The sequence below is a fragment of the Mobula hypostoma genome, chromosome 23 (assembly GCF_963921235.1).
Source record: "Mobula hypostoma chromosome 23, sMobHyp1.1, whole genome shotgun sequence".
NCBI classification, from domain to species: Eukaryota; Metazoa; Chordata; class Chondrichthyes; order Myliobatiformes; family Myliobatidae; genus Mobula; species Mobula hypostoma.
The window spans coordinates 30,785,134-30,811,942 of record NC_086119.1 but is presented as its reverse complement, the minus strand read 5'-3'; the positions used below and the strand labels follow the sequence as shown (position 1 = coordinate 30,811,942).

Genomic DNA, 26,809 nt, shown 5'->3' with positions numbered 1-26,809 from the left:
AGAACATAAAAACGGACTGTAAAAGCTTTTATAGATATGTAAAAAGGAAAAGACTGATAAAGACAAATGTAGGTCCCCTGCAAACAGAAACAGGTGAATTGATTATGGGGAGCAAGGACATGGCAGACCAATTGAATAATTACTTTGGTTCTGTCTTCACTAAGGAGGACATAAATAATCTTCCAGAAATAGTAAGGGACAGAGGGTCCAGTGAGATGGAGGAACTGAGCGAAATACATGTTAGTAGGGAAGTGGTGTTAGGTAAATTGAAGGGATTGAAGGCAGATAAATCCCCAGGGCCAGATGGTCTGCATCCCAGAGTGCTTAAGGAAGTGGCCCAAGAAATAGTGGATGCATTAGTGATAATTTTTCAAAACTCGTTAGATTCTGGACTAGTTCCTGAGGATTGGAGGGTGGCTAATGTAACCCCACTTTTTAAAAAAGGAGGGAGAGAGAAACCGGGGAATTATAGGCCGGTTAGCCTAACGTCGGTGGTGGGGAAACTGCTGGAGTCAGTTATCAAGGATGTGATAACAGCACATTTGGAAAGCGGTGAAATGATCGGACAAAGTCAGCATGGATTTGTGAAAGGAAAATCATGTCTGACGAATCTCATAGAATTTTTTGAGTATGTAACTAGTAGAGTGGATAGGGGAGAACCAGTGGATGTGGTATATTTGGATTTTCAAAAGGCTTTTGACAAGGTCCCACATAGGAGATTAGTGTGCAAACTTAAAGCACACGGTATTGGGGGTAAGGTATTGGTGTGAGTGGAGAATTGGTTAGCAGACAGGAAGCAAAGAGTGGGAATAAACGGGACCTTTTCAGAATGGCAGGCGGTGACTAGTGGGGTACCGCAAGGCTCAGTGCTGGGACCCCAGTTGTTTACAATATATATTAATGACTTGGATGAGGGAATTAAATGCAGCATCTCCAAGTTTGCGGATGACACAAAGCTGGGTGGCAGTGTTAGCAGTGAGGAGGATGCTAAGAGGATGCAGGGTGACTTGGATAGGTTGGGTGAGTGGGCAAACTCATGGCAGATGCAATTTAATGTGGATAAATGTGAAGTTATCCACTTTGGTGGCAAAAATAGGAAAACAGATTATTATCTGAATGGTGGCCGATTAGGAAAAGGGGAGGTGCAACGAGACCTGGGTGTCATTATACACCAGTCATTGAAAGTGGGCATGCAGGTACAGCAGGCGGTGAAAAAGGCGAACGGTATGCTGGCATTTATAGCGAGAGGATTTGAGTACAGGAGCAGGGAGGTACTACTGCAGTTGTACAAGGCCTTGGTGAGACCACACCTGGAGTATTGTGTGCAGTTTTGGTCCCCTAATCTGAGGAAAGACATCTTTGCCATAGAGGGAGTACAAAGAAGGTTCACCAGATTGATTCCTGGGATGGCAGGTCTTTCATATGAAGAAAGACTGGATGAACTGGGCTTGTACTCGTTGGAATTTAGAAGATTGAGGGGGGATCTGATTGAAACGTATAAGATCCTAAAGGGATTGGACAGGCTAGATGCGGGAAGATTGTTCCCGATGTTGGGGAGGTCTAGAACGAGGGGTCACAGTTTGAGGATAGAGGGGAAGCCTTTTAGGACCGAGGTTAGGAAAAACTTCTTCACACAGAGAGTGGTGAATCTGTGGAATTCTCTGCCACAGCAAACTGTTGAAGCCAGTTCATTAGCTATGTTTAAAAGGAAGTTAGATATGGCCCTTGTGGCTACAGGGGTCAGGGGGTATGGAGGGAAGGCTGGGTTCTGAGTTGGATGATCAGCCATGATCATAATAAATGGCGGTGCAGGCTCGAAGGGCCGAATGGCCTACTCCTGCACCTATTTTCTATGTTTCTATGTTTCTAATCAGGACTGTAATAATGCAAAATTTCTTAATGCAGAATTTCAGAAAATTTATACTGCAGAGGAATGTTGAGTATGTCGAAAGATGAAATTGATAAACCTGTGAACCAAGTGCATGAGGATATTAGAATTAGGTGGAAAGCAGATATAGGGTTAAGCATCATCGGGTACCATAGTCTGAGATAGTGCAGCTAGTAGAGCCACACTGCCTCACAGGTTCAGTAACTCGGGCTCATTACTGACCTCCGGTGCTGCCAATATAGAATTTGTTCATTTTCCCTGTGACTACATGAATTTCTCCCAGGTGCTCCCTGTTTCTGCCACAGCCAATGGAGAGGTTGGGGAGATTTAATAGTAATCTGGAGAGGATAAAATGGGATTAGTGCAGGATTACTGTAAATAGGTGCTTAATAGTCGGCATAGACATGGTGGGCCAAAGAGCCTGTTACTGTGCTGTATTACAATATGGATCTATGACTTTACTGAATGATGGAATAGTCTGTCAAAGTTTTTCTGTTTTACACTCAGTAGCACACAACCCTTTCATTAGGACACATGTTTGTAAGTGGCTTGCCTCTTATGAAGTTCCAAGTGTCACTTCTACAACAAGAATTAACTGAAGGTATTTAATGTTTTGGTAAATTTTAGCAAACTGTCGTTTGATAAATACATTTTTGTCCACTGTATGCAACAGCAAAGCTTGGAAAACACTGCACAACCCCTTGCACTTTACAGATTCAAAATCCTATTCCCATAATACTTGATATTCTATGCTTGTTCTTGAAAAAGTACAATGCTTTGATGATTCATGTAAGCGTTGAATTTAATATCAAGAAAAAAATGACAATCCCCCTTCTCTCTTTTTCCATTCCCACTTCCAGCTCCTGATTCTGAGACTAAAGATCACCTCTCAGTCTTCAACATTAAGGAATAAAGACCTATCCTATCCAACCTATCCCTAAAACATTACAAGCATAACAAAAATAAATGTTACACACAAGTTTATTCTGTTTACTCATACATTTAAATTTCCAATTATCAGTTGGAACCTTTCTAGAAACTAGGTGTCAACAGCAAAGAGAGACAGACATTTCAAATTGATGATCAACGACAGAGGGGAAGCCAGCACGTTTGGGGCTGTCTGGGACCAGTGCGTCATGGCAGCAACCTTGGTCAATGGGATATAATTTAAACTTGTGTTCTCAATTTTCAGTAAAAAAATTCTGTACGATCCCTGCTGTTACTAATGAAAAAAAGACACAACAGAAGTGCTGAGACTTGGTTGGATGCTGATGAAATAAAAGACACTTTGCGGAATTAATCCAAGGATCTACTGACGCAAATTGTACAAACTAGGGCATCACCTTCTTGGCATAACTGCCAAACAAACAATTCATAAGCAAACTATTCATAATTTATTTTGTCGGACGATTGCCTCTGCAAAGAACAACTGGTATGAATTGACATAAGTGCAAAGGTTTTATTCAATCTCACTCCTTATTCTGAATAATTTAGTTGCCGATACTTGGGCTAACGCCCCCCACCCCCAACCCCGAGTGATAGAGAAGACTCGCAGTTGAGGACTACCCGATTTATAAATGTTTAACACGACAGTCGGCGGCGATGGTGAGAGGATCCCGGACGCCAGAGTTGGAGCTTCGCCGTCGTCAGGGTAACGCGCGCGGTGGTTGCTGGGAGCCGATGGTGGCACGATGAAGGTCTGCGGCGTGTGTGAGGAGCAGGCTACGAAATACCGATGCCCGGCCTGTGATGTGCGCTAGTAAGTGACCGGTGGGAGCGGCGCTAGGGGCTGCCGAGCCTACGGCAGCGAGCGGGCGGCGCTGGAGGCTGCCCGGGCCTACGGCAGCGAGCGGGCGGCGCTGGGGGCTGCCCGGGCCTACGGCAGCGAGCGGGCGGCGCTGGGGGCTGCCCGGGCCTACGGCAGCGAGCGGGCGGCGCTGGGGGCTGCCCGGGCCTACGGCAGCGAGCGGGCGGCGTTGGGGGCTGCCCGGGCCTACGGCAGCGAGCGGGCGGCGCTGGGGGCTGCCCGGGCCTACGGCAGCGAGCGGGCGGCGCTGGGGGTTGCCGGGCCTACGGCAGCGAGCGAGCGGCGCTAGGGGCTGCCGACCTTACGGTAGCGAGCGGTCTGCCGGGCCTACGGCAGCGAGCGGGCGGCCCTAGGGGCTGCCCGGCCAGTTTCCTTGGAGACGTACCGACCCAATTGTGACCGGTACTGGGGGACAAGTGGCAGTAGCGTGCGGCGAGGGAACAGCGCTCGGGTTGGCTGGTACAGTTTAGTTTATTATCACGAACAGCATGCGCTTCACCAGTACGGAGTGCTATTGGTACAGAGGCACTAGCGAGCGAGTCGTGTGGGTTCACAGAACACACATTTCACGCGGCAGTGACGAGGAAAAGACTGCAAAAGAGATCATTAGTGGAAAGCAAGTGAGTTTACGACCCGCTAAAGAGGATAAAATCTTGGTTTTTGCTAGAGTATGGTACTGAGAGATGGTGGTGTCTATTGGATGATTGTAAAGCATCTGCATCAATTGAGTGGGTGACAGTTCTGTTGCTTGAGGATTTTATGATAGTGAACAGAGGAGGGCTTTTGTTTGGATTGACAACACCTCCACAAGCACCATCAGCACAGGTGTACCCTCAAGGCTGTGTATTTAGCCCCCCTGCTCTATTGACTTTATACTAAACTTGTGACTGCGAGGCGTAAGTACAGCTCAGATGTTGTATTTAAGTTGCTGACTACACCACTGTTGTTGGCCAACTCAAAGGTAGTAATGAATTGGCAATCTCAATGGCTCTCCACACGGCCTTAGACCACCTGGACGATACAAGCACCTGTGTCAGGATGCTGTTCATCAACTATAGTTCAGCAGTTAATACCATCATTCCCACAATCCTGATTGATTGAGAAGTTCCAGAACCTGGTCCTCTGTACCTCCCTCTGCAATTGGATCCTCAACATCCTAACCGGAAGACCACAACCTGTGCAGATTGTTGACAACGTCTCATCCCCACTGACAATCAACACTGGTGCTCCTCAGAGGTGTGTGCTTTACCCACTGCTCTGTTCTCTATACCCATGACTGTGTGGCTAGGCATAGCTCAAATACCATTTATAAATTTGCTAATGATACAACCATTGTTGGTAGAATCTCAGATGGAGACGAGAGGGCGTACAGGAGTGAGATACACCAACTAGTGGAGTAGTATCTCAGCAACAACCTTGCACTCAACGTCAGTACGACGAAACAGCTGATTGTGGACTTCAGGAAGAGTAAGACAAAGGAACACATACCAATCCTCATAGAGGGATCAGAAGTGGAGAGAGTGAGCTGTTTTAAGTTCCTGGGTGTCAAAATCTCTGAGGATCTAACCTGGTCCCAACATATCGATGCAGTTTTAAAGAAGGCAAGACAGCTGTTATACTTTATTAGGAGTTTGAAGAGGTTTGGTATGTCAACAAATACATTCAAAAACTTCTATAGATGTACTGTGGAGAGCATTCTGACAGGCTGCATCACTGTCTGGTATGGGGGGGGCTACTGCACAGGACAAAAAGAAGCTGCAGAGGGTTGTAAATTTAGTTGGCTCCATCTTGGGTACTAGCCTACAAAGTATCCAGGACTTCAAGGACTGGTGTCCCAGAAGGGCAGCGTCCATTATTAAGGACCTCCAGCACCCAGGGCATGCCCTTTTCTCACTGTTCCCATCAGGTAGGAGATACAGAAGCTGGAAGGCACACACTCAGTGATTCAGGAACAGCTTCTACCCCTCTGCCATCCGATTCCTAACTGGGCATTGAACCCGTGAACAATATCAATTTCTGAATATATATTTTTTGCACAAGTTTTAATCTATTCAATATATGTATACTGTAATTTGATTTTTTTCTCCTTCTGTATTATGTATTGCATTGAACTGCTGCTGCTAAGTTAACAAGTTTCACGGCACATGCCGGTGATAATAAACTTGATTCTGATATAGGAGGGAGATTGAAAATCTAGTTTAATGGTGCCACACCAATCTCTCACTTAACGTCAGCAAAATGAAAGAGCTAATTATTTACTACAGGAGGACGAAACCGGAGGTCCATGAGCCAGTCACCGTTGGGGGATCAGAGATGGGGAAGATCAGCAATTTAAATTCCTCACAGTTATCATATCAGAGCATCTGTCTTGGGTCCAGTACGTGAATGCTATTACAAAGAAAGCACAGCAGCACTTCTACTTTCTTGGAAGTTTTCAAAGATTCTGCATGTCATCTAAAACTTTGACAAACTTCTATAGGTGTGGGATGAAGAGTGTACTGACTGGTTGCATCAAGACCTGGTATGGAAACCCAATGCCCTTGAATGGAAAAGCCTACAGAAAGTAGTGGATACAGCCTAGACCATCACGGGTAATGCCTTTCCCACCATTGAGCATATCTACTAAGAATGGTGTTGCAAGAAAGCAGCATCCATCATCAAGGGACCCCATCATCTAGGCCATGCTCTCTTCTCACTGCTGCTATCTGGAAAGAGGTGCAGGAGCCTCATAACCCACACCACCAGGTTCAGGAACAGTTATTGCCCCTCAAGAATTGCAATGTTCCCTCTAATGTTTTTTTAACAGCTGTGCGGACTAATCATTGCTCTGAGCAGGAAGTTTTGATACTTGTTGAAAGTTGTGGGGCACTTTAAATGTTTTGTTTAGAATATGCATACTATGAATATTTAGAATGAAAACTGAAAAACATAATTTTGATTTTGTTTATTAATTGGAGGGTATAATGAAATGCAGTACAACGAAGAAAATCCTTCATGCTTTGTAAACTTTTTGTAGTTGCATCAAATTCCAGCTGTTGGGCAACAAAGACTGCGCAGAGCATTTCAGTTACTGTACGGCTGCACGGTTTACAGGGAACTGACCATCAGGCTCTTGAACTAAAGCCGATAACTTCACTCACCCAACTGTTCCCACAACCCATGGACTCACTTTCAAGGACTCTTCATCTCATGTTCTTGATATTTTTTATATTTATTATTTTTTTATTTGCAGATTGTTGACTTTTGCATAAGGGTTATTTGTCTCTTGTGCAGGTTTCATTGTTTCATTGGTGTCTTAGTATCTATTTTGAATAGCCACAAGGAAATGAATCAGAGTTATTGTATTTTGACATGTATGTACTTGGATAATAAATTTACTTTTAACTTTGAATTGTACCTATAGCTTTTTTGGGAAAAATAATTTAATTGGTCCTGCTTTCATACTTTAAATTGCCCATGTTGAAAGTTGCTTTTGAATCGTCTTACTCATAATGATTTCAGGCAATATCTTGGTAATCCCATAACGGGTCGTTTGTCTTTAGAAGAAGAATGCCTCTTGATGCTATTTCCATAAATCTGTGCCCTCTGGCTTCTCTCAGTTTCTCCATCTTGTTGCAGTTTATACTTGCTGTCATCGAGACACACTAGTCTGAAAGGAAACTATTGCCAATCTGCTTTGGTTCTTCAAGCCAGTTTTGCTGCCTCAACTGTCCAATCTGCAGGCTTTGATCTATAAAGTTATACAGTATTATGTGAATGTTAATAAAATGTGGTTCTTTATTGTATTTCATAATTCTATTCTCTTTATTTTCAGTTGTTCTGTAGGATGCTACAAGAAACACAAGGGTATGGACAGTCCTCTGATTCCTTACGAATTAACTTCGTTACTGTAAAATATGCAAGCTTCCAAAGAAAATGTTATCTGTGTAATCTGGAGAATAGTCAACTGGATCTTCAGACTGATGATGGGGGGGATGGTAATACAAGATCACTTCAGCTCCATCCATTGCTTTTACAAAAGCAGACGGCATGGTGATATCTTGTTCTTTGTCTTAAGATTGAGTAGAAAACTACACTTTCATTCATGATATAATAACATTTTATACTTTCCTGGTATAATGTGTCATAAGTAAGAAATCTCATCCTTTGTTTATGATGTATTTTACATATCCCTGATTTAAAGGGTCAACCTGAACAGTTTTTTGGAACATCATCTCACCTTCTAAACTGTGACTTGGCTTTATGAAAGAATCTAAATGTTGTACTGTGAATTCTGTTTTTGTGTTAAAATGCATATGTTGATAATTACATAGAACCATTTTAATTGCACTTGTTTATCTAAAATAACTAAATTTGGTGCTTTGTTTTACTAGATGATTGCAAAACACAGAAGTCTGGTTCAGTGTCATCAACTTCAGAGCTCTCTACAGAAGTTGGGACAATAACATGGCAAGACGGCAAAGGTAGATACTATGCCGTCATATTAGAAAGGATAAATATCTACAAAGCTAGAATTGTTTAAAGAATTGATTGCAAACACAACTTTATAAATCATTTGAGATTTCAAATTTGGGCCATAAAAAAAACAAGCATTTTATAGATTTTACTGCAGTTATGTCAGGATAATGTAAGCTTGGCATTGAAATGATTTCTGTTTTGTGCAGTAAATGTAAACTATCAACTTGCATCATTCTGGTGCTACCCACAGTGTTGGGGTAGAAAGTTGTCTTCTACAATTTGCCCAAATCAATGGGATGGATCTTCCAAAGCTCAAGTACGGTACTCATTTTATGCTGGATGTGCATTTAAGTAAAACCCATTTATTTTTTCATTGAGCACCAATGTTCCTTTACAAAGTACTATTGGTAAACAGAGGCATGGGGAGATTGGGAGGGAAATAAAAGTAGATTCTATCCATGTTCAAAAAGTGAAAAGTAGAATTTAAAGCTTTGATCAATAGAATTATACACTTGAATCAATGGTTTCCTTTTAAAACAGACTCGTGTTCTGGATTAAAATTTGCCACAGAGGCCAAACAATACCAAGATCTTGTTCAACCCATTGAATTTCTTATGATCGTGTAGAAGAGTGAAAAAGACATGGCCTAGGAATTTAATCCATTATGTAGTAACTGCTTTATAATCCCTGTGCATATTAGTTGTTCTTTTAAACAGTAATGGCATATTCCTGTCAACAGATGACATATTGGGTGAAGATGAAGAATCTGATCGAGTGCCCCTAGAGAAATTGAAACTGTTGGGTATGTAGACAAAAACAGATCACAACAAAAACATCTTTTTGATTCCTGACACTTACTATTTGAAGGGTAATTTGAACAAACTGATTTAGTTCAATGACATTTATCACTGTTTGGGTGCTGTGAGAGATGTTCTTGAGTCTAAGAATTTGTTCTGCTGACTCGTGTGACAATATTGACCCTCACTGAGGGCTCTATAACACCAGGAAGAATCGATTTCTTCAAAGTGTAGGGGCAAGCCCTTTTGTCCAGTGAGCCCACATTGTCAAAGAACCTATTTAGAACGTAGAGCAGTACAGCACAGTATGGGCCCTTCATTTCACAATGTTGTGCCAACCATTTCACTTGCTCCTTGATCAATTTAACCCTTCCTTTCTACGTAGCCCATAACCCACAATTTTCTTTCATTCATGTACCCTAAGAGTCTAGTAAATGTCCTTAGTGTATCCTTTACACTGATCTGTGTTATTCCTCCCACGTTCCCATCACTTCTCACGGGATTTTTCCACTCACAATACAGACAATTCAGTGGCTAATTAACCTGCCACTCTTTTAGAATGGAGGGAAGGGAATACTATAAACTCAAGCTCCACCAACACAGCACCTGATTTTCATGAGCTGTACCATTGTTCAACATATTGCTTCTATTTTAATTATTTTCACTTCCTTTGAGTGCCCCCCCCCCCCCCAAGAATCCTTGCTGAGTGTTTGATAATCACTATTCGATAGTACTACCTCTTGAGAGGAATATACAGTTGACATTTCGGGCCAAGACCCTTCATCCAGCACATAATTCTCCATAATTTCCGTCATCTCCAACAGGATCCCACCACCAGTGATGTCTTTCCTTCCCCCCCCCCCACTTTCTGCTTTCCAGAGATATTGCTCCCTACGTGACTCCCTTGTCCATTGGTCCCTCCCCACTGCTTTTCCTTCTGGCACGTATCCTTACAAGCGAAACAAATGCTACACCACCTCTCTCACGAACATTCAGGGCCCGAAACAGTTCTTCCAGGTGAGGTGACACTTAACCCTCGAGTCTGCTGAGGTCATAGTGAATCCAGTGCTCCTGGTATGGTCTCCTATATAGTGGGGAGACCCGATGCAGCTTTGGGATTGCTTCGCTGAGCAACTACATTCCATCTGCCAGAAAAAGCAGGATCTCCCAGTGGCCAAATTTTAATTCCACTTTCAGTTCCTATTCTGACACATCAGTCCATGGCTTCTACTGCTGTGTTGAGGCCACAGTCAGGTTGGAGGAACAACACCTTATATTGTGTCTGAGTAGCCTCCAACCTGATGGCATAAACATTAATTTCTCAAACTTACGGTAATGCCACTCTCCACCCCCCACTCACCTTATCTCCCTATAACCTCCCTCTGGTGCTCTTCCCCCTTTCTTTCTTCCATGGCCTTCTGTCCTCTCCTATCAGATTCTCCCTTCTCCAGCCCTGTTTCTTTCATCAATCAAATTCCCAGCTCTTTACTTAACCCCCCCCCCATTTCATCTATCACCTTGTGTGTCTTCCTCCCCTCTACGCCCTTGCTTACTTTGACATATCTTTTTACCCCCAGTACTGATGGTCTCAGCCCAAAACATCGACTGTACTCTTCAATAGATGCTGTCTGGCCTGCTAATTCCTCCAGCATTTTGTGTGTTGCTTGGATTTCCAGCATCTGCAGATCTTCTCTTGTTTGATTAACATTGGCCTAGTGTGTTTATTACTGCTTCTAACTTTCTTCATTTACAAATTTGAAACAGGTCTTGAGCAAAGTGAGTGAACTTCAGGTTCGGAAACTTTAATGCAATAAAGCACTAATTATTATTCTATTTGCTTTTCTAACAGTAAAATCTGAGGAATTGAAGAGTTTACTTTGTAATCCTCATCTTAGACAGTTGCTATTGACAATAGACAGAGCAGAAGATAAAGAAAATATCATGAAATCAGCTATGCAAGAACCAATTTTTGTAGAATTTGCTGATCAATGTCTCCAAGTGGTTGAACCCCAAGATAAAGAAAATGACATCACTGGCTCCTGGTAACTGTGGTTAACCCCTGATCACATGGCAACTTCGTTGAAAAGTAATTAACCAATCCTGGTTTTGACTTGGGAAAAATGGAAAGCCTGACAATTCAGCAACTATGGAATGTGCAGTGAGGTCAATGACTGTGGACAGTTTTTTTTTTACAAAAGTTTAACTGAAATTGTGATACATTTTAAAATATAACAAGTATTTAAGGTGGCAGCTATTAAGTGTGATACATACATTAATTGTGTATCAATAAAATCAAAATTCAGTTTGCTGCTTTAAAAATTTACCTTCACTTCTACACCCTCCCCCTCTTTAACTTTTGCTGCTCACAAACTTGTTTGTTGAGATAGCATACAAATGCTTATCATTTACAGAAATATAACCTTATATATAATATTTACAGAATATTTACAGAATATTTATAGAAATATTTACAGAAATCATTGCCACTAGGTACGATAATTTGCCTTATTCACTAGTAGCTGCAAAATCACCAGGGCCCAATATGATATATTGAGTAAGACATCTCTACAAGTTGTGCAATAAAGTTAAAATATCATTTACTTCACTAAATGGTTACTATACATTCCTGTATCTTTGATTCAATGAATAAAGACACCAAGGTCCCTCTAAAAACCCATATCTTTCAAAATTTCTGTTTAATACTCAACATTTTTCCTATGTGATTTTATTTTTATGCATTAGATTGCTATGGCCTTCTTGTTCAATCATTTATGTAGAAATCTTCCTAAGCATTTCCACATATTTCTCAATGCCACCAAGTTTTTGAATCAGCAGTAAATCTAGGATTATTGCACTTCATACCATTAGATTGGTAAAGGCTGAATAACTGGGGCACTAGTGCCAAGTCCCATATCGCATTAGTTATGGTTTCTATGGTCCAAAAAAGTTTTTAAATCTTTAATCAATTCTCAGTCCATGCCAATATATTACACAATTTAGTTTAATAATCTCCAGCATGGAACCTTAGTGAAGTCTTCTAGTAGTTCTAAACATGTCAACAGGTTTATCAAATATTATTTCTCTAAGAATCAGTTTGATATTACCACTTCCTATGTAATAGATTCCAGCATTTTCCGTATTAACTGATGAGGCTAAATGGTCAATAGCTTCTTTCCCCCAACATCCTTTCTTCAGCAGTGACGTTTTAATTGCTACTTTCTAAGATTACCTTTCTGAATCTACGGAATTTTAGATTACCATCACTCCAATCAGTCTCTAAACCACATCCTCTCAGACAGGATATCCATTATGTCCTGATTAATATATTTCTCTCCCATTAATTTCTTGAACATTATTTATTTTGGATGGATTTTGTCTAATCTGCTCTTTACAAATGTACACAAATTGGAATGTATGACCTAGAGTTATTTTCAATAAAGTGAACAGAATTAATTTTCTTATTCTAAGGTTTTGCATAAATAAGGAGGAAAAGAGAACCGTGTCTGTTGGAGAAGCATGTCTGATTGAAATGAGTTTGGTCTTAACTCCTATAGTATGAATAATGCCTTTACTAAATATATCCAAAGGGGTGGATGTGAATAAGAAAAAGGTCTCAATAAACATCTTTGCAGAATACTAGACATATTTTTTTAAAAAGTGGCCGGAACTTGGAGCTGTTATTTCCCACTTTCACTTGTATACTGATTACAATGACAAATAAAGTAAATGTGTGTAGATTACAGAATTAAACCAAGAGGTATTGTGTCATGCTCCCTTTATTGATAATAGGTGTAATAGTTAATACATTTTTATTAAGCCGGAGTGCTAAAGTACAGATAGTAAAATTGATCCTGTTTTAATAAAAGATGTTTAAATTTGTCAAGAATTCTAAACATTCCAAGTATTTCAAAATGACCCTTAATAATTCTTTGCATTTTTGTGACAAGTATACAATTTTTTTTAAAAACATTGTTTTTAAGAACCGTGTAAGCAGCAAAATTTCTGCTTATAAAGTGCAGAACTGGAGTAGAAATCACATATTTCTTGCTAAGACAATGCAAATGTTACCAACTAACAGCACTACAAAATACATGCTGACAAAATGAATAAAACCATTAACATCTCTTATTTAAAAATAAATGCCAAAAGATTGTGCACATTTTAAATTCTGCATTGGTATGCTTTTCTTTCACTTAAGTACATACAGTATTGAACTCTTAACAACACTTATTAGTATTGCAAATTTTTAAAAATAAATTCCATCGATCTTGATTTTTGTTTGGCAACAGTTCTTCATTTTAGAGCAAATACAGTGAAATACACCAAATCAAATAAACATATACATTGTTAGTTCTTAGGTTTCCTCTGAAGAATTAAGAAATGACAAATCATTAACCCAATGATCTCATTAACAAAATATAACAGTTCAGAATCACTTAATTGCCAGTATGTGAAACATGATTGTGGTTGGGTACCAAGTGTAAAACACAGGACAATTCCATAAATGGACAACACAATAGCAACCACCAATTTACAAGACAATAGTGCAAACAGCCATGAGCAATCAACCCTTAGCAGAACAAATGTCAATAATCAAACAAATGTGAACATACGAATGGACGAAATAATCATCCACAGAATAAGGAGAAGAAGAAAGACCATTTAACCCAGGGGTTCCCAACCTTTTTTTTTAATGCCTTGGAGCAATACCATGAAGCAAGGAGTTTGGACTCCAGGTTGAAAAACCCCGATGATTTAATGAATGTTGTGCAGGGATAGTATTACACCAGAGTAAGTTTTGTTGAAAATCTGGATAGCTACAGGAAAGCAGCTTTGGAGATGACGTGTGGTGTCTCCTGACTGGCAATGCGGTGATAGGTGACTGGTAGGGTGGGTGGAGTCAGCAGTAGTTTTTTCAGCTCTTTTCTGTGCTCTGAGGATGTACAGGTCTTTTTATTGTCAGTAGTACTGATAGAAAGAATTTAGTAGCAGAAGTTCTTTTCATTGCCCTGAAGAATTACTTTCCATGATCAACAATCTTTATTTGAAATATTAAAACATCCGAATACGTTTGTACATCTTACAAACAGGAATACCCTTAAAAACTAAACATTTTCCTTTACATTAATCCAAAAAGGTTATTTCTTATATCTTAATTTTTCAATAAATTTAAGACACATACACGAGAAAATCTGCAAACACTGGAAATCCAAAGCAACAGACACACACACAAAATGCTGGAGGAACCCAGCAGGCATAGCAGCATCTATGGAAAAGGGTAAACAGTTGACTTTTCAGGCTGAGACCCTTGCCCTGATGAAGGGTCTTGGCCCAAAATGTTGACTGTTTATTCCTTTTCCATAGATACTGCCTAGCCTGCTGAGTTCCTCCAGCATTTTGTTTGTATTACTTTAATACATATGGTTGTTTCTTTGAATACAGATTTCCTGTGAACAATCAAGTCCACATATGTAATATTAACAAAGTATGTATGTAGTAAGCTGGTGATACAAATAATAGCAACAAATTAAAAGACGCAAATCCCTCAATTCTCCACGTTAATGGTGACATTTAGGATTGCAGGAAGTGAAAGCAAGGATGTTCTTTAGATTTCAGCACACATGGAAGGTTGTTCAGGAATAAAGGAAACTGCAGTGGAAAATAGATGAGTAACTATCTCAAAGTGCACAATCACAATATCAAAATAGTAACCATGTTTTCCCTTGCTAATTAAACCTACTTGACTAAACTGCTCAGGACCATGGGATCTTGATCTTGCAGGCACTTCACTGATAATATGGAGTCATTTTTATCAGGGAAAAATAAAATCATGATCTGATAGCTGTATGAAAAGAAAACAATTTAACATTTTACAATGTCACTTATCAGTATATCTTTAAATGAAGTTTATTAAAGCAAGATAGCAAATTCTTTAAACAATAGCCTAAAATACAAATGCAGAACAAGAAAATAACTTCAAAGTTCTTCTCTTTCTAATTATACCCAAGTTAATACTCAGTACTAAGATATTAGTGAAATTGTATTAACAGTTTGATGCTGAAATATTTAAGCAAAATCATAAGAACCTTTACATAAGGAATCAAAGTTAAAAAAAGATAATATTGTACGTTACTCAACTTCCCTACATACCAGAAAATAAATAATAGAATTCCAAACTTGTGCAACTATAAATACCAAATTGTAGGTTTTTGTTCAGATGATCCATATTGAATGTCAGTACTATGGATTTCAACATTCAAATGTAAGTTAAAATGTTGGATTAATTTCCATGAGAAAAGGAGAATAGGCAGGTACTTGAATAAATGTAGTGTTGCAGCATACAGTATTTTGTTATGCTCTTCACAAACAGTGTTATGTAACAATTCCAATCATGCTTTCTTTCTTGAAAGAATTCTTCCTGTTGAATGAGCATTTCTTTAAAGTCTTATTAAATAAATTTTATGTAAAGTTCATTAAATAGTGAAATCAAAAGAGTGCAAAAATAAATTTATGCTCTTGGATTACAAGTGCATTCTGGCCAAACTTTTTATGATCTAATCTGATAAAGGGTTGATCAATTTATCAGTTTATGACTGCTCTATTATCAGAGAGAATTGTTCTTTTATAAGAGCCTTGTGGTTACAAGATTGCACATGCAGAAATGTGGGCAAAGAGGGGAAAGATGTGTTGATAAAATGATTACACCTTTTCCAATAAGATCTGGTTAAAACCAATGATTATGCACTTTTGGTGTTCCGGGTAAGTGTCAGCAAAAAGCAGTGGAGATCGTTTGCAATGGAACTTTACTTGCACCTAGGAGAGAAAAATGGAATAGTTGAGTTACACCAGATAATATTAAAAATTTATGCTAAGAAACCAAGTTGAAAAAAAAAACACTTTTTAAAAAGGTGCTAACTAAATTTTAACAGTAATAGATTGAGATAAAATCACTTTCAGGTGAAATCAGAGAATGGAAAGCCACTTCTGAATACACTCCACATTCATGCACCTGATCTTTTCCAGTACTGTATTGTTGTTTGAGTAACACCATGAAATGAGGCTTGAAGCTATGACTTTACATATGAACCAGGAGCACATTGCAAAAAGCAACAAAGTTGAGCAATATGAAAGTAAGCATAAGAAATTTTGACTGGGTAGCATCAGAGCACTGTTTTCAAGCACTTGCCAAATTTACAGAAGCTTTTGGGAGGAAAAACTTTCAGATACCCATCTCATGGAGACCTCAGTTGTCACATCACTGGCAGCACTCCATTAAAGATGGCACTGTCATTATATTTATTATATTGTATATTATTACATTGTACGTTATATTGTACTTTCCTTAAGGTTGTTATAGCCAGGAGTGGTAATGGGGACAAGCTCCCACTACCTGTTGAAGGCTCCCAATGGTATGCACCTCAAGTAGCCTCTGACAACCAAGTCCAGCTCCAGGCCTTCATGTGTGGCTTAGCTACTAAGCCCGGTGGAACCGTTTCTACTAACAGGAGAAGGGGCAAAGGCGAGTTACTGGCACCTTAAAAACAGTCGCTTCGGGTAGATGGAGTTCATCAGCCATGGTTGGCAGCTCATCTAATAGAAGGAAAACTCTGATCTCAAACCTCCGCTGCCTTGCGGCTATACCCAGTCATGGGGAAGGCTTCAGGAGTAAACCCAGAAGGAAAAGCCCTGAGCCGGTGTCCCTAAGGCAGTCCTACATTGAGTTCAACACTGACTGGCAACTCTTGCGATGCTGCTGGTTCCAAACTGTATTGGTCGCTTTCTTTTTCAATATTTTTATTGATTTCTTACATAAAAGAATATACAGTATCGATTACAATGTATTGAAATCACAAATATAGTCTCATTACCCCATATCCGTATACATTAAATTTAAACATAATATTGAAAAGAGATAATTTTATTATACAAAAAAATCTAAACCCACTACTAGAAAAAAAAACAGCTGTTTGGTTGAAAAAAAGGAAAAAAATCCTTATCGTATAAAACATATTGTTAGCTAACATCTGTGCTTAATAGCAAATCAAAGATGTTGAAAATAATTAAAAAAAGGTCCCCACAATGTTAAAAAATCTTATCTAGGTTCAGAAATTGAACAGCGAATCTTCTCTAAATTTAAGCATGACATAACAACATCTAATTAATGAGTATGAGTAGGCAGAGTGGCATCCTTCCACTTAAGCAACAATGCCCTCCTGGCTATAAGAGAAATAAAGGCCAAAATATGCAAACCATGCGACTCCAAAATAATATCATTTCCTCCAACAATACCAAATAAGGCAGTCAAGGATTGGGTTTAAAATTTACTTTAAAAAGCACTGAAAAAGTTTGGAATACTTCCTTCCAATATTTTTCAAGACTCGGACAAGTCCAAAATATATGAATTAGTGAGGCTTCTCCATTGTTACATCTATCACAATAGGGTGATATATCCGAATAAAAACGAGAGAGCTCATCTTTAGTCATATGAATCACTTTAAATTGTAGAAGGGAATGACGGCACATAACGATGAGGTATTAACCAATTTAAGTTCATTCCAAGTATCCTCAGAAATTGGAATCTGTAAATCTTGTTCCCAGAGATTTTTAATTTTGTCTAAAGGAAAACTTCTCATTCCCAACAACATACCATAAATATTAGATATAGATCCATTATGTAAGGGTTTCAAATTAAAAACTGTATCAAGTAAATTCTTATCTGGACTTTTAGGAAATGTATGTATTTGAGAACGCAAGAAGCCTCTAATTTATAAGTATCGAAAAAAGTGAGTTTTGGGTAGGCTATACTTAGCAGACAATTGTTCAAATGAAGAGAGACTATCTCTAACAAACAAATCCTGAAAACATTTAATACCCAATCTATTCCACTCTTTAAAAACTACATCAGTCACAGAAGGTTTTAAAAAAGTTAGAAAAAATGGGACTTGAAAGTGAAAAACTCAATAAACCAAAATATTTTCTAAATTGTACCCAAATCCTCAAGGTGTGTTTAGCTACAAAACTATCAGTTAAATTACTTACAGATAAAGGAATTGAGGGATCCGAGAAGAGAAATGTTAGAAAATTTATCAACAGAATTAGCTTCTAAAGAAACCCAAACCGGACAGACCTCTCGATTAATATATTTTAACCAAAACACAAGATTCCATATATTGACTGCACAGTAATAAAACCTAAAATTAGGTAAGGTTAAACTTCCATTCTTTTTAGCTTTTTGAACATGAGCTTTATTTAATTCAGAAATTTTATTTTTCCATATATAAGATATAATAGAATCCAGAGAATCAAAAAAGGATTTAGGAATAAAAACAGGTATGCCCTGAAATAAATGTAAAAATTTAGGCAAAATATTAATTTTAATAGAATAATTCGGCCAATCAACGATAAAGAGAAGGGTGACCAATTTGATAGTGCCTTCTTAACATAATTTAGAAGTGTAGAAAAATCTTCTTTAAAAAGGAATTTATAATTCCTAGTAATTGTTATGCCCAAATAAGTAAATTGATTTTACAATTTTAAAAGGAAGGTTGGTATTAACTAATACCAAATTATTCAAAGGAAAAAGTTTACTTTTATGAAAGTTAAGTTTATATCCTGAAAACTGACTTAAGCAGGAGAGTAAAGAAAGTACAGAAGGTAAAGAAGACTCCACATTAGAAATGTAGAGCAAAAGGTTATCAGCATAAAGCAACACTTTGTGAATAATACCCCTCCTTAAAATACCAGTGATATTAGATTCCCGGAAAGCAATAGCTGAAGGTTCTGAGACCAAATCAAAAAGCAAAGGACTCAAAGGACAACCTTGTCTGGTTCCACATTGAAGTTTAAATGGCTTAGAATTCTGAGAGTTAGTAAGAACCTGTGCGGAGGGAGATAAATAAAGTAATTTAATCCATTGAATAAAATCGGGCCCAAAGTTAAATTTTTCTGAAATTTTAAATAAATAAATAATCCTATTCAACCCGATCAAAGGCATTCTCGGCATCTAAGGGTATCACACATTCTGACATCTCTTTAGAAGGAGAATAAAAACGACGAATATTAAAGTGGGAGTATCAATTTTTGATAAATCCAGTCTGATCATCAGAAATAATAGATGGCAAAATATTTTCAATCCTACGAGCCAAAAGTTTAGATAAAACTTTAGTATCAACATTAAGTAAAGAAATTGGTCTACAAGAAGAACATCCAGTTGGATCCTTATTCTTTTTAAGAATAAGCGAAATAGAAGCTTCATAAAAAGATCGTGGCAACCTACCTAATTTAAAAGAGTCCAAAAGGACTGAATATAAGTGAGGTATAAGCAAAGAGGAAAAAGCCTTATAAAACTCTCTGGAAAATCCATCAGGACCAGGAGCCTTCCCCGAGTGCAGAGTGAGCAACCTCGGCAATTTCCTCATAAGAAATGGGTTGATCCAGCAATTTTCGATGATCATCAGAAAGTGTAGGAATGTTTAATCGATCTAAGAAATTATTCATTACAATATTATCTTTAGGAGGATCAGAACTATACAGTTTAGAAGAGAATTCTCTAAAAGTACCGTTTATTTCTAAATGATCAGATGTTTTATCACCATTAGCCTTACAAATTTCTTTAATTTGGTGTTTAACTATAAAGGTCTTTAATTGGTTAGCCAATAGTTTATCTGTTTTATCACCATGAACATAAGACTAACTTTTATCTTTTAAAAGTTGAGTTTCAATTGAATAAGTTAAAAGCAGATCGTATTTAGTTTTAATTTCAACACATCTTTTATGTACAGCAGGATCTGGAGCCAAAGCATATTTTTGGTCTAATTGTTTCAACTGATTGGCTAATTCAATTCTTTCCTTATTAGCTTTTCTCTTAACACTTGCGGTAAAAGAAATAATTTGTCCTCTAATATAAGCCTCAAAAGCATCCCATAAAATAAGACTAGAAGTCTCTTCTAGCATATTCTCTTCAAAAAAAAAGAGCAATTTGTCTCTCCAAAAATGTTTTAAAATCCTTATCAAATAACAGAGTTGGATTAAAACGCCAGGATCTATTTACTTGGGAGACACCCGGAAGATTTAAAGATAAAAACACAGGAGCATGATCTGAAACAGCAATTTCTTTATAGTCACAGGAGTGAACCAATGGAATCAATTGACTATCAACAAAAAAATAATCAATCCTGGAATACGTATGATGAACATGAGGAAAAAAATGAGTACTCTCTATCTGTTGGTAACTAAAAGTGCCAAACATCAACAATATCACATTTCATTAAAAAAGATTAGATAAAGGAGGCAGATCTACTAAAAGACAATCGTTTAAAAGATGAGCGATCTAAAACAGGGTCTAAACAGCAGCTGAAGTCTCCTCCTAAAACCAGAAAATACAAACTTAAATCTGGTAAAAGCGAAAAAAAAGCGTCCAAAAAAACCTGGATGATCTATATTCAGGACATACAAATTAGCAAAAACCATGAATTTATTATCTAATTTCCCTGACACTATAACAAAACGCCCATTGGTATCAGACATTACATTATGTTGAACAAAAGAAACTGAATTGAAAAAAATTCAATTGAAAAGAATCAAAACTCCTCCAGCCTTAGCCTGAAATGAGGAATGAAACCATAAATTCTTCCAACTGCTGAAAAGACGTAAATTATCACATTTATGAACATGTGTTTCTTGTAAAAAAAAATTGAGACTTTCAATTTCTTAATATAATTAAATATCTTATTACATTTCACAGGATGATTTAAACCTTTCACATTAAATCTAAGTAAATTAATAGTATGGTCCATTTTAAATATTGCTTGAGAGAGGTTAGAATAAAAACCGCTGGAATGTATATTGAATCCAAACAATGAGCTTTAAGATAAAGTGACCAAGCAACAAATGAAGCTAAGAGAACCAAACAGTTGACAGAAAAGAAAAAATCCACCCCCCACCCCAAGAAAAAATGTCAACCATAGGGCAATCGACAGCTAAACCTACCAGCATTGCCCTCCCAAAACAAATTACTGGCTGAGCTCCAAAAAATTTCCAAGGCTAACTGCATTCCAACAAGACTTAACAAAAAACAGAGCAAAATTAAACTTATTTTTAAAAAAACATAAAAAAGTACAGTATAAAATATTAAAAAGAACTGAGCAAAATCAGAACATTAATTTGGAAAGTATTAACTCAATGAAAGCTTACTAATGTTAAGTCCTTAATTTTCTTAGCAAAGAAATAAAAGTACAAAAAAAATTAGATACAAAGGTATACCAAAAGTAAAAAAAATAATTGTTCATGAAAGAAAGTAATGAACAGTTAGACTGCTTATTCTAAAATAAAGGATCCATCAAGCAGATGCAACATAAATTTATATAGGGAATTACTGAACAATTAAACTTCTGATACTGATTCGGAAATTAAGAAATCCTGCGCCTCTTGAGTCAAACGGAACCATTCTCTGACAGCCATTTTTCAAAATGATTCTAAGACGGGCGGGGTAATGAAGAGAGGGTTTAAAACCTTTATTATACAAGTCCAACATTTTTTTTAAACTTGAAGCATTCATTCAACACCTCGGGTGAAAAATCCTCCATAATTCTGATCTTCTGGCCTTCATAATCAATTATACCTTTCTAACGAGATTCACAAATTAAAAGTTCCTTTGTTTGAAAGTCGTGAAGACAAATTATCACTGAACGGGGTCATTCTCCTGAAGGGGATCTTGATAGTGGCGATCTATGAGCTCGGTCTATTTTAAGTAGAGATTTTAAAATATTCGGAAATAAATTAGCCAAAAGGTTTGCAAAAAATTCCGAAGGCTGATTGCCTTCCCTTAACTCTTTAAGACCCAGAATACGTATGTTATTTCTTCTGCTTCTATTTTCTAAGTTGATAATCTTCTGTCTTAATGTTTCATTAACTTTTGACTGTGTATCACAGATCTTTTCCAGGTCATCAGTCTTCGCATCCAAGATCGTCAAAGTGTCTTCATTCTCTTTTATCCATTTATCGTTTTCACTAAGTTTTTTGGCTAGAATCCAATTTTACATCCATTCATTTAAATTCAGTGCTGAGTTGCCAGAATTCCTGCTGGAACTCCTCCGAAAGTTCATTTTTATGCTTCCGAAGTGTCTCCAAAATAGATTCCAAAGTTACAGGAAAGTCCTCTTCTTTCTTAGTAGCTTTGCCATGACCCATCGTAAAACAATATTGCGCTTATAAGTAAGTTTTCAAAACAAGTTGGAAACAGTAAATTAAGTAGAGGAGCACTTATAAAAATGCTGCTACTCTATCAACAGCCAGTAGGTTCTCTGTATCGGTTTCTGTTGTTCCTTTGGGTTCATCAGTTGCGTGGAGAGGGGGAGCTTGCTACATGGGCAACAGCTTGCTCCCCACATTGTGCTGCCCAGGCTTGTGTATCTAGACAGCTAGGATGCAATATCCATGGTCAACTCTGACCAACAGAGTCCCTCTCCTCACACATATAAAAATAAAGCTGGTTCAGGTTTTTGCATGGATGCAATTAGCAAAATTCAGTGCCTATAAGTAGTATTCACCCCCCTCCCTCAGCCCCCAGAAGTTTTCATGTTCTATTGTTTTACATCATTGACTCAGTGGATTGAATTTGGCTTTTTTTGATACTGATTAACAGAAAGGACGTTTTTGTCTCAAAGTGAAAACAAATTTTCTACAAATTGGTCTAAATTTATTACAATTATTAAATACAAAATAATTGACTGCATAATTACTCATCTCATTCAAGTCTGTATTTAGTAGATGCGCCCTTAGCAACAATCACAGCCTTCAGTCTGTGCACAATCACAAACAAGAAAATCTGAAGACGCTGGAAATCCAAGCAACACATACAAAAAAATGCTGGAGGAACTCAGCAGGCCAGGCAGCATCGACTGTACTTTCCATAGATGCTGCCTGGGCTGCTGAATTTCTCCAGTATTTTGTGTGTGTTGCTTGAGTCTGTGTGGATAGGTCTCTATCAGTTTTGCACATGTGGACACTGCAATTTTCCCCCATCCTTTACAAAACTGCTCAAGCTCTGTCAGATTGCACGGAGATCATGAATGAATAGCCCTTTTCAAGTCCAGCCACAAATTTGCAATTGTGATTGAGGTCTGGGCTCTGACTTGGCCACCCCAGGATATTAACTTTGTTGTTTTTAAGCCATTCCTGTGTAGCTTTGGCTTTATGCTTGAGGTAAACAAGCATACTTGCTGGAAAGTATTTTGGAAAACAAATCTTCTCCCAAGTTGCAGTTCTCTTGCAGACTGCATCAGGTTTTCCCTTCATTTTGCTGCATTCATTTTACCCTCTACCTTCACAAACCTTTCAGGGCCTGCTGCAGTGAAGCATCCCCACACAATGATGCAGCCACCACCATTCTTCACGGTAGGAATGGTGTGTTTTTGATAATGTGTGGTGTTAGGCTTATGCCAAACATAGCGTTTAGTCTGATGGCCAAAAAGCTCAATTTTTGGTTTCATCAGACTATAGAACCTTCTTCCAGCTGACTTCAGAGTCTCCCACATGCCTTCTGGCACACTCTAACCAAGTTTTCAAGTGTTTTTTTTCCAAATGGCTTTCTCTTTGCCACTCTTGCATAAAGCTGAGACTTGGTGAAGTACCTGGGCAACAGTTGTTGTAAGTGTAGTCTCTCCCATCTCAGCCACTGAAGCCCGCAACTCCTCCAGAGTTGTCCTAGGCCACTGGGTGGCCTCCCTCACTAGTCCCCTTTTTGCAAGATCACTCTGTTTTTGAGGACGGGCTGCTCGAGGTAGATTTACAACTGTGCCATATTCTTTCCATTTCTTAATGATTGACTTAACTGTACTCCAATGGCTATTCAGTGACTGGGAAATTTTCTTATATCCATCTCCTGACTTGTACTTTTCAATAACCTTTTCAGAGAGTTGCTTGGAGTGTTCTTTTGTCTTCATGGTGTAGTTTTTGCCAGGATAATGACTCACCAGCAATTGGACCTTCTAGATACAGGTGTATTTTTACTGCAATCAATTGAAACACTTTGACTGCACACAGGTGTCTAAAAACAGAGCTCCATTTAACATAGTATGTGACTTCTAAAACCAGATGGCTGCACCAGTGATGGTTTGGTGTATCAAAGGGGGTTAATACTTATGCAATTATTTTGTGTTTTATATTTGTAATTAATTTAGATCACTTTGTAAAGATCTGTTTCCACTTGACACAAGAGTCTTTTTCTGTTAATCAGAGTTGAAAAAAGCCAAATTAGTCCACTGTGATTCAATGTTGTGAAATAATAAAACATGTACACCTCCAAGGAGGGGGGGGGGGTACCTTTTACAGTCACTGTTTGTGGCCCTTCCTCTCCTATCTAAATTACTCTCCATGAATGTCAAGATCACATCAGTTTCTATTCCATGCAGCCACAATAGATATCTGTCAACTGTCCCAAAGGCGGCACATTATTGCAGAGAGTTTGCCCATGCAAAACAATTATGAGATTATATTGTCTGATCACACTCATGTCAGAACCTTCATCTTTTCAAACAAAGTTTCCACTCTCGAGTGTGAATCATGAAGATATTTCCTCATGGTGAATGTCATGGAAGCACATAAGAATACTTCATCCTCTATGAGACTGTAGTCAGTTTTAACAGCCTTTGCTGTTCAGATTGATAGATCCTGGGGAATAAAGGCTATACTTTTTCCATGATGGCACATATTACATTAATACTTGGTGACCACAGCTGCCAAGCATTGATGTAATCAAGGCATACACACACAGGATAATAATGGTAAATGCCAAGATGAGATTTGATTTCCCCCATCAATTTGAGGCACCTTGCAAAACACTACCAAGCAGGTGAGGAGACTTCATTGTAGTGTGCTGTTTGCTGCATAAATGTGCAAACAGAGGAGAGAAACCAGTGCCAGTGGAAGAATCGAAAGTAGAATAATTTGAACGGTTAGGACTTCATTTCCTAAAGTGTAGGAGAGTGAAGGGAGATTTGATATACAAAAATCACAGTTGGCTGTGGAGGCCAAATCACTGAGAGTATTTAAAGCAGAGGTTGATAGGTTCTTGATTAGTCAGAACATCAAAGGTTACAGGAAGAAGGCAGGAGAGTAGGGTTGAGAGGGGTAATAAATCAGCCATGATGAAATGGCAGAGCAGACTTGATGGGCCGAGTGGCCTAACTGTTCCAAAATTATGAAAGGTAGAGATAGGGTAAATGCAAGCAGGCATTTTCCACAGAGGTTGGGTGAGACTACAACTAGAGGTCATGGGTTACAAATGAAAGGTGAAATGTTCAAGGGGAATATGAGGGGGAACATCTTCACTCAGAAGGCGGTGAGAGTGGAACAAGCTGCCAGTGTAAGTGGTGTTTGCGGAGAGAAAATTAGCGGAGGGTGAATCATCCTGATATATCTTGCAAGAATATGAAATTTATTGTCACGTTGCTCCAGTGACCTGGAGGAGAAGCTTCCTTCTCTCTGAACTCTTTATTCTTCTACCAAAAGAAAATACACCTTTTAAGAGCTGTTACCTTCTTCGATTGCTGCGGTAGTGCTAAATAGAATGAGGTCCCAGGAGGAGCTGTGACATCCCATTTTAACTCTGATTTCTGGATGTAACCATTCTGATGTTGCTTCACTGGATTTTGACCAACTATGATTTGTTTTGGGTTATCAAATATGACGTTAGTGCTAAACACAACCAGAAAATGGCACAATCCATTTTCTAGTTTCACATTTATCATTTTTCTACTGAATATGCATTACAATTTTGTTTTAAATGCAGTGGGTACAATTATTTCACTTATACCAAAAAGGCTGGGGGGGGGGGGGAGAGAGAGAAAAAAAGGTATTCCTTACCTCAGGCAATGCTCGAATAGAAGCAATACCCCGATGACACTGATTATGTTCTAATTTATGGGTATTTCTCCACTTCACCTTCAATGCTGCCAGTCGAGTACAAGCCTTAAGAAATTCAGATGCTGATGGAGCTATTCCAGTAATGCAGAAAGGTGACAGAATCAAACCCAGAGGCCAGGAGCGCAATTTTAGATTTTGAAATGGAATAGATTGAGAACACTTATTTAATAACTCATGTCGTACTGGCGATAAAGATGAGCACGTAGAACCGGGAATTAATTCCATGTCTTTAAAGTATGTTGGGTTATCCAATTCCTTTTCTGCCAAGGTTTCCATTTTAATCTAAAATATAATTTATTAAAAATTGCAATTAGCTTATGTGACAGGTTGGCTATTTGACAGCACTATTATTTCAGTACATCACTTCTTAGACCAGTACAATTCAGTACACGGCTGTGCAGTGCTGAGATAGCATTGAGTTGTCTGTTGTATCTTTTTGAAACAATATTAAGCCAATTTGCCTTTTCAGAAAAGGCAGAAGTATTATTTAACAAAAAGAATAAACTTACATTTGTGCAGCATTTGGCATGTTCAGGAAACCACAAATTAATTTAAAATGAATGGTTAGTGATATTATTCTGTAGTAAAATGGCCTAGAGTGTGGCAAACGATTTCAATACAGATAAGTGAGTGGTGGGGCATTCTGGAAAGTCAAACTAGCATACAATACTGTGAATAGTAGGGCACTATGGAGTGCAACTGAATAGAAGGACTTGGGAGTACAAATGCAGAGTTAATTGAAAGCAGCATCACAGGTAGACTGGATGGTGTAAAAGGTGTTCAGCATGCTAGCCTTCATCATTCAGGACACTGAGTATAGGAGCTGGGACATTATACTGGAATTATACAAGTGGTGAAACCTATCCTTGTACAGTTTTGGTCTCCCAGTTATTGGAAAGACAAGGTTAAACTGGAAAAAGTGCAGTAAAAGATGTA

The 26,809-nt window shown here is 38.3% G+C and overlaps 2 protein-coding genes across 5 annotated transcripts in view; one reads left to right on the top strand and one right to left on the bottom strand.

Annotated features, from left to right (window-relative positions):
* The first annotated feature begins 3,543 nt into the window (after window positions 1–3,543).
* On the top strand, window positions 3,544–11,140 carry znhit3 (zinc finger, HIT-type containing 3). Its single transcript, XM_063031094.1, has 5 exons — window positions 3,544–3,647; window positions 7,510–7,541; window positions 8,069–8,158; window positions 8,893–8,955; window positions 10,800–11,140. The coding sequence occupies exons 1-5, from the start codon at window positions 3,580–3,582 to the stop codon at window positions 10,994–10,996; spliced, it is 450 nt and encodes a 149-aa protein (XP_062887164.1). The 5' UTR covers window positions 3,544–3,579; the 3' UTR covers window positions 10,997–11,140.
* A 3,173-nt stretch (window positions 11,141–14,313) lies between these two features.
* The window catches only part of LOC134336738 (unconventional myosin-XIX), a 61,289-nt gene continuing 48,793 nt past the window's right edge, over window positions 14,314–26,809 (bottom strand). For 3 of the 4 annotated variants that reach the window (XM_063031152.1, XM_063031153.1, XM_063031155.1), the window contains 3 exons: window positions 25,814–26,155; window positions 15,656–15,763; window positions 14,314–14,792 (listed from right to left, as the gene is read on the bottom strand). In XM_063031152.1, coding sequence (XP_062887222.1) covers window positions 14,763–14,792; window positions 15,656–15,763; window positions 25,814–26,155 — 480 coding nt within the window. In that variant the 3' untranslated portion in view covers window positions 14,314–14,762. The remainder of the gene's footprint in view (window positions 14,793–15,655; window positions 15,764–25,813; window positions 26,156–26,809) is intronic. The other variant, XR_010015874.1, reaches the window with a different exon arrangement.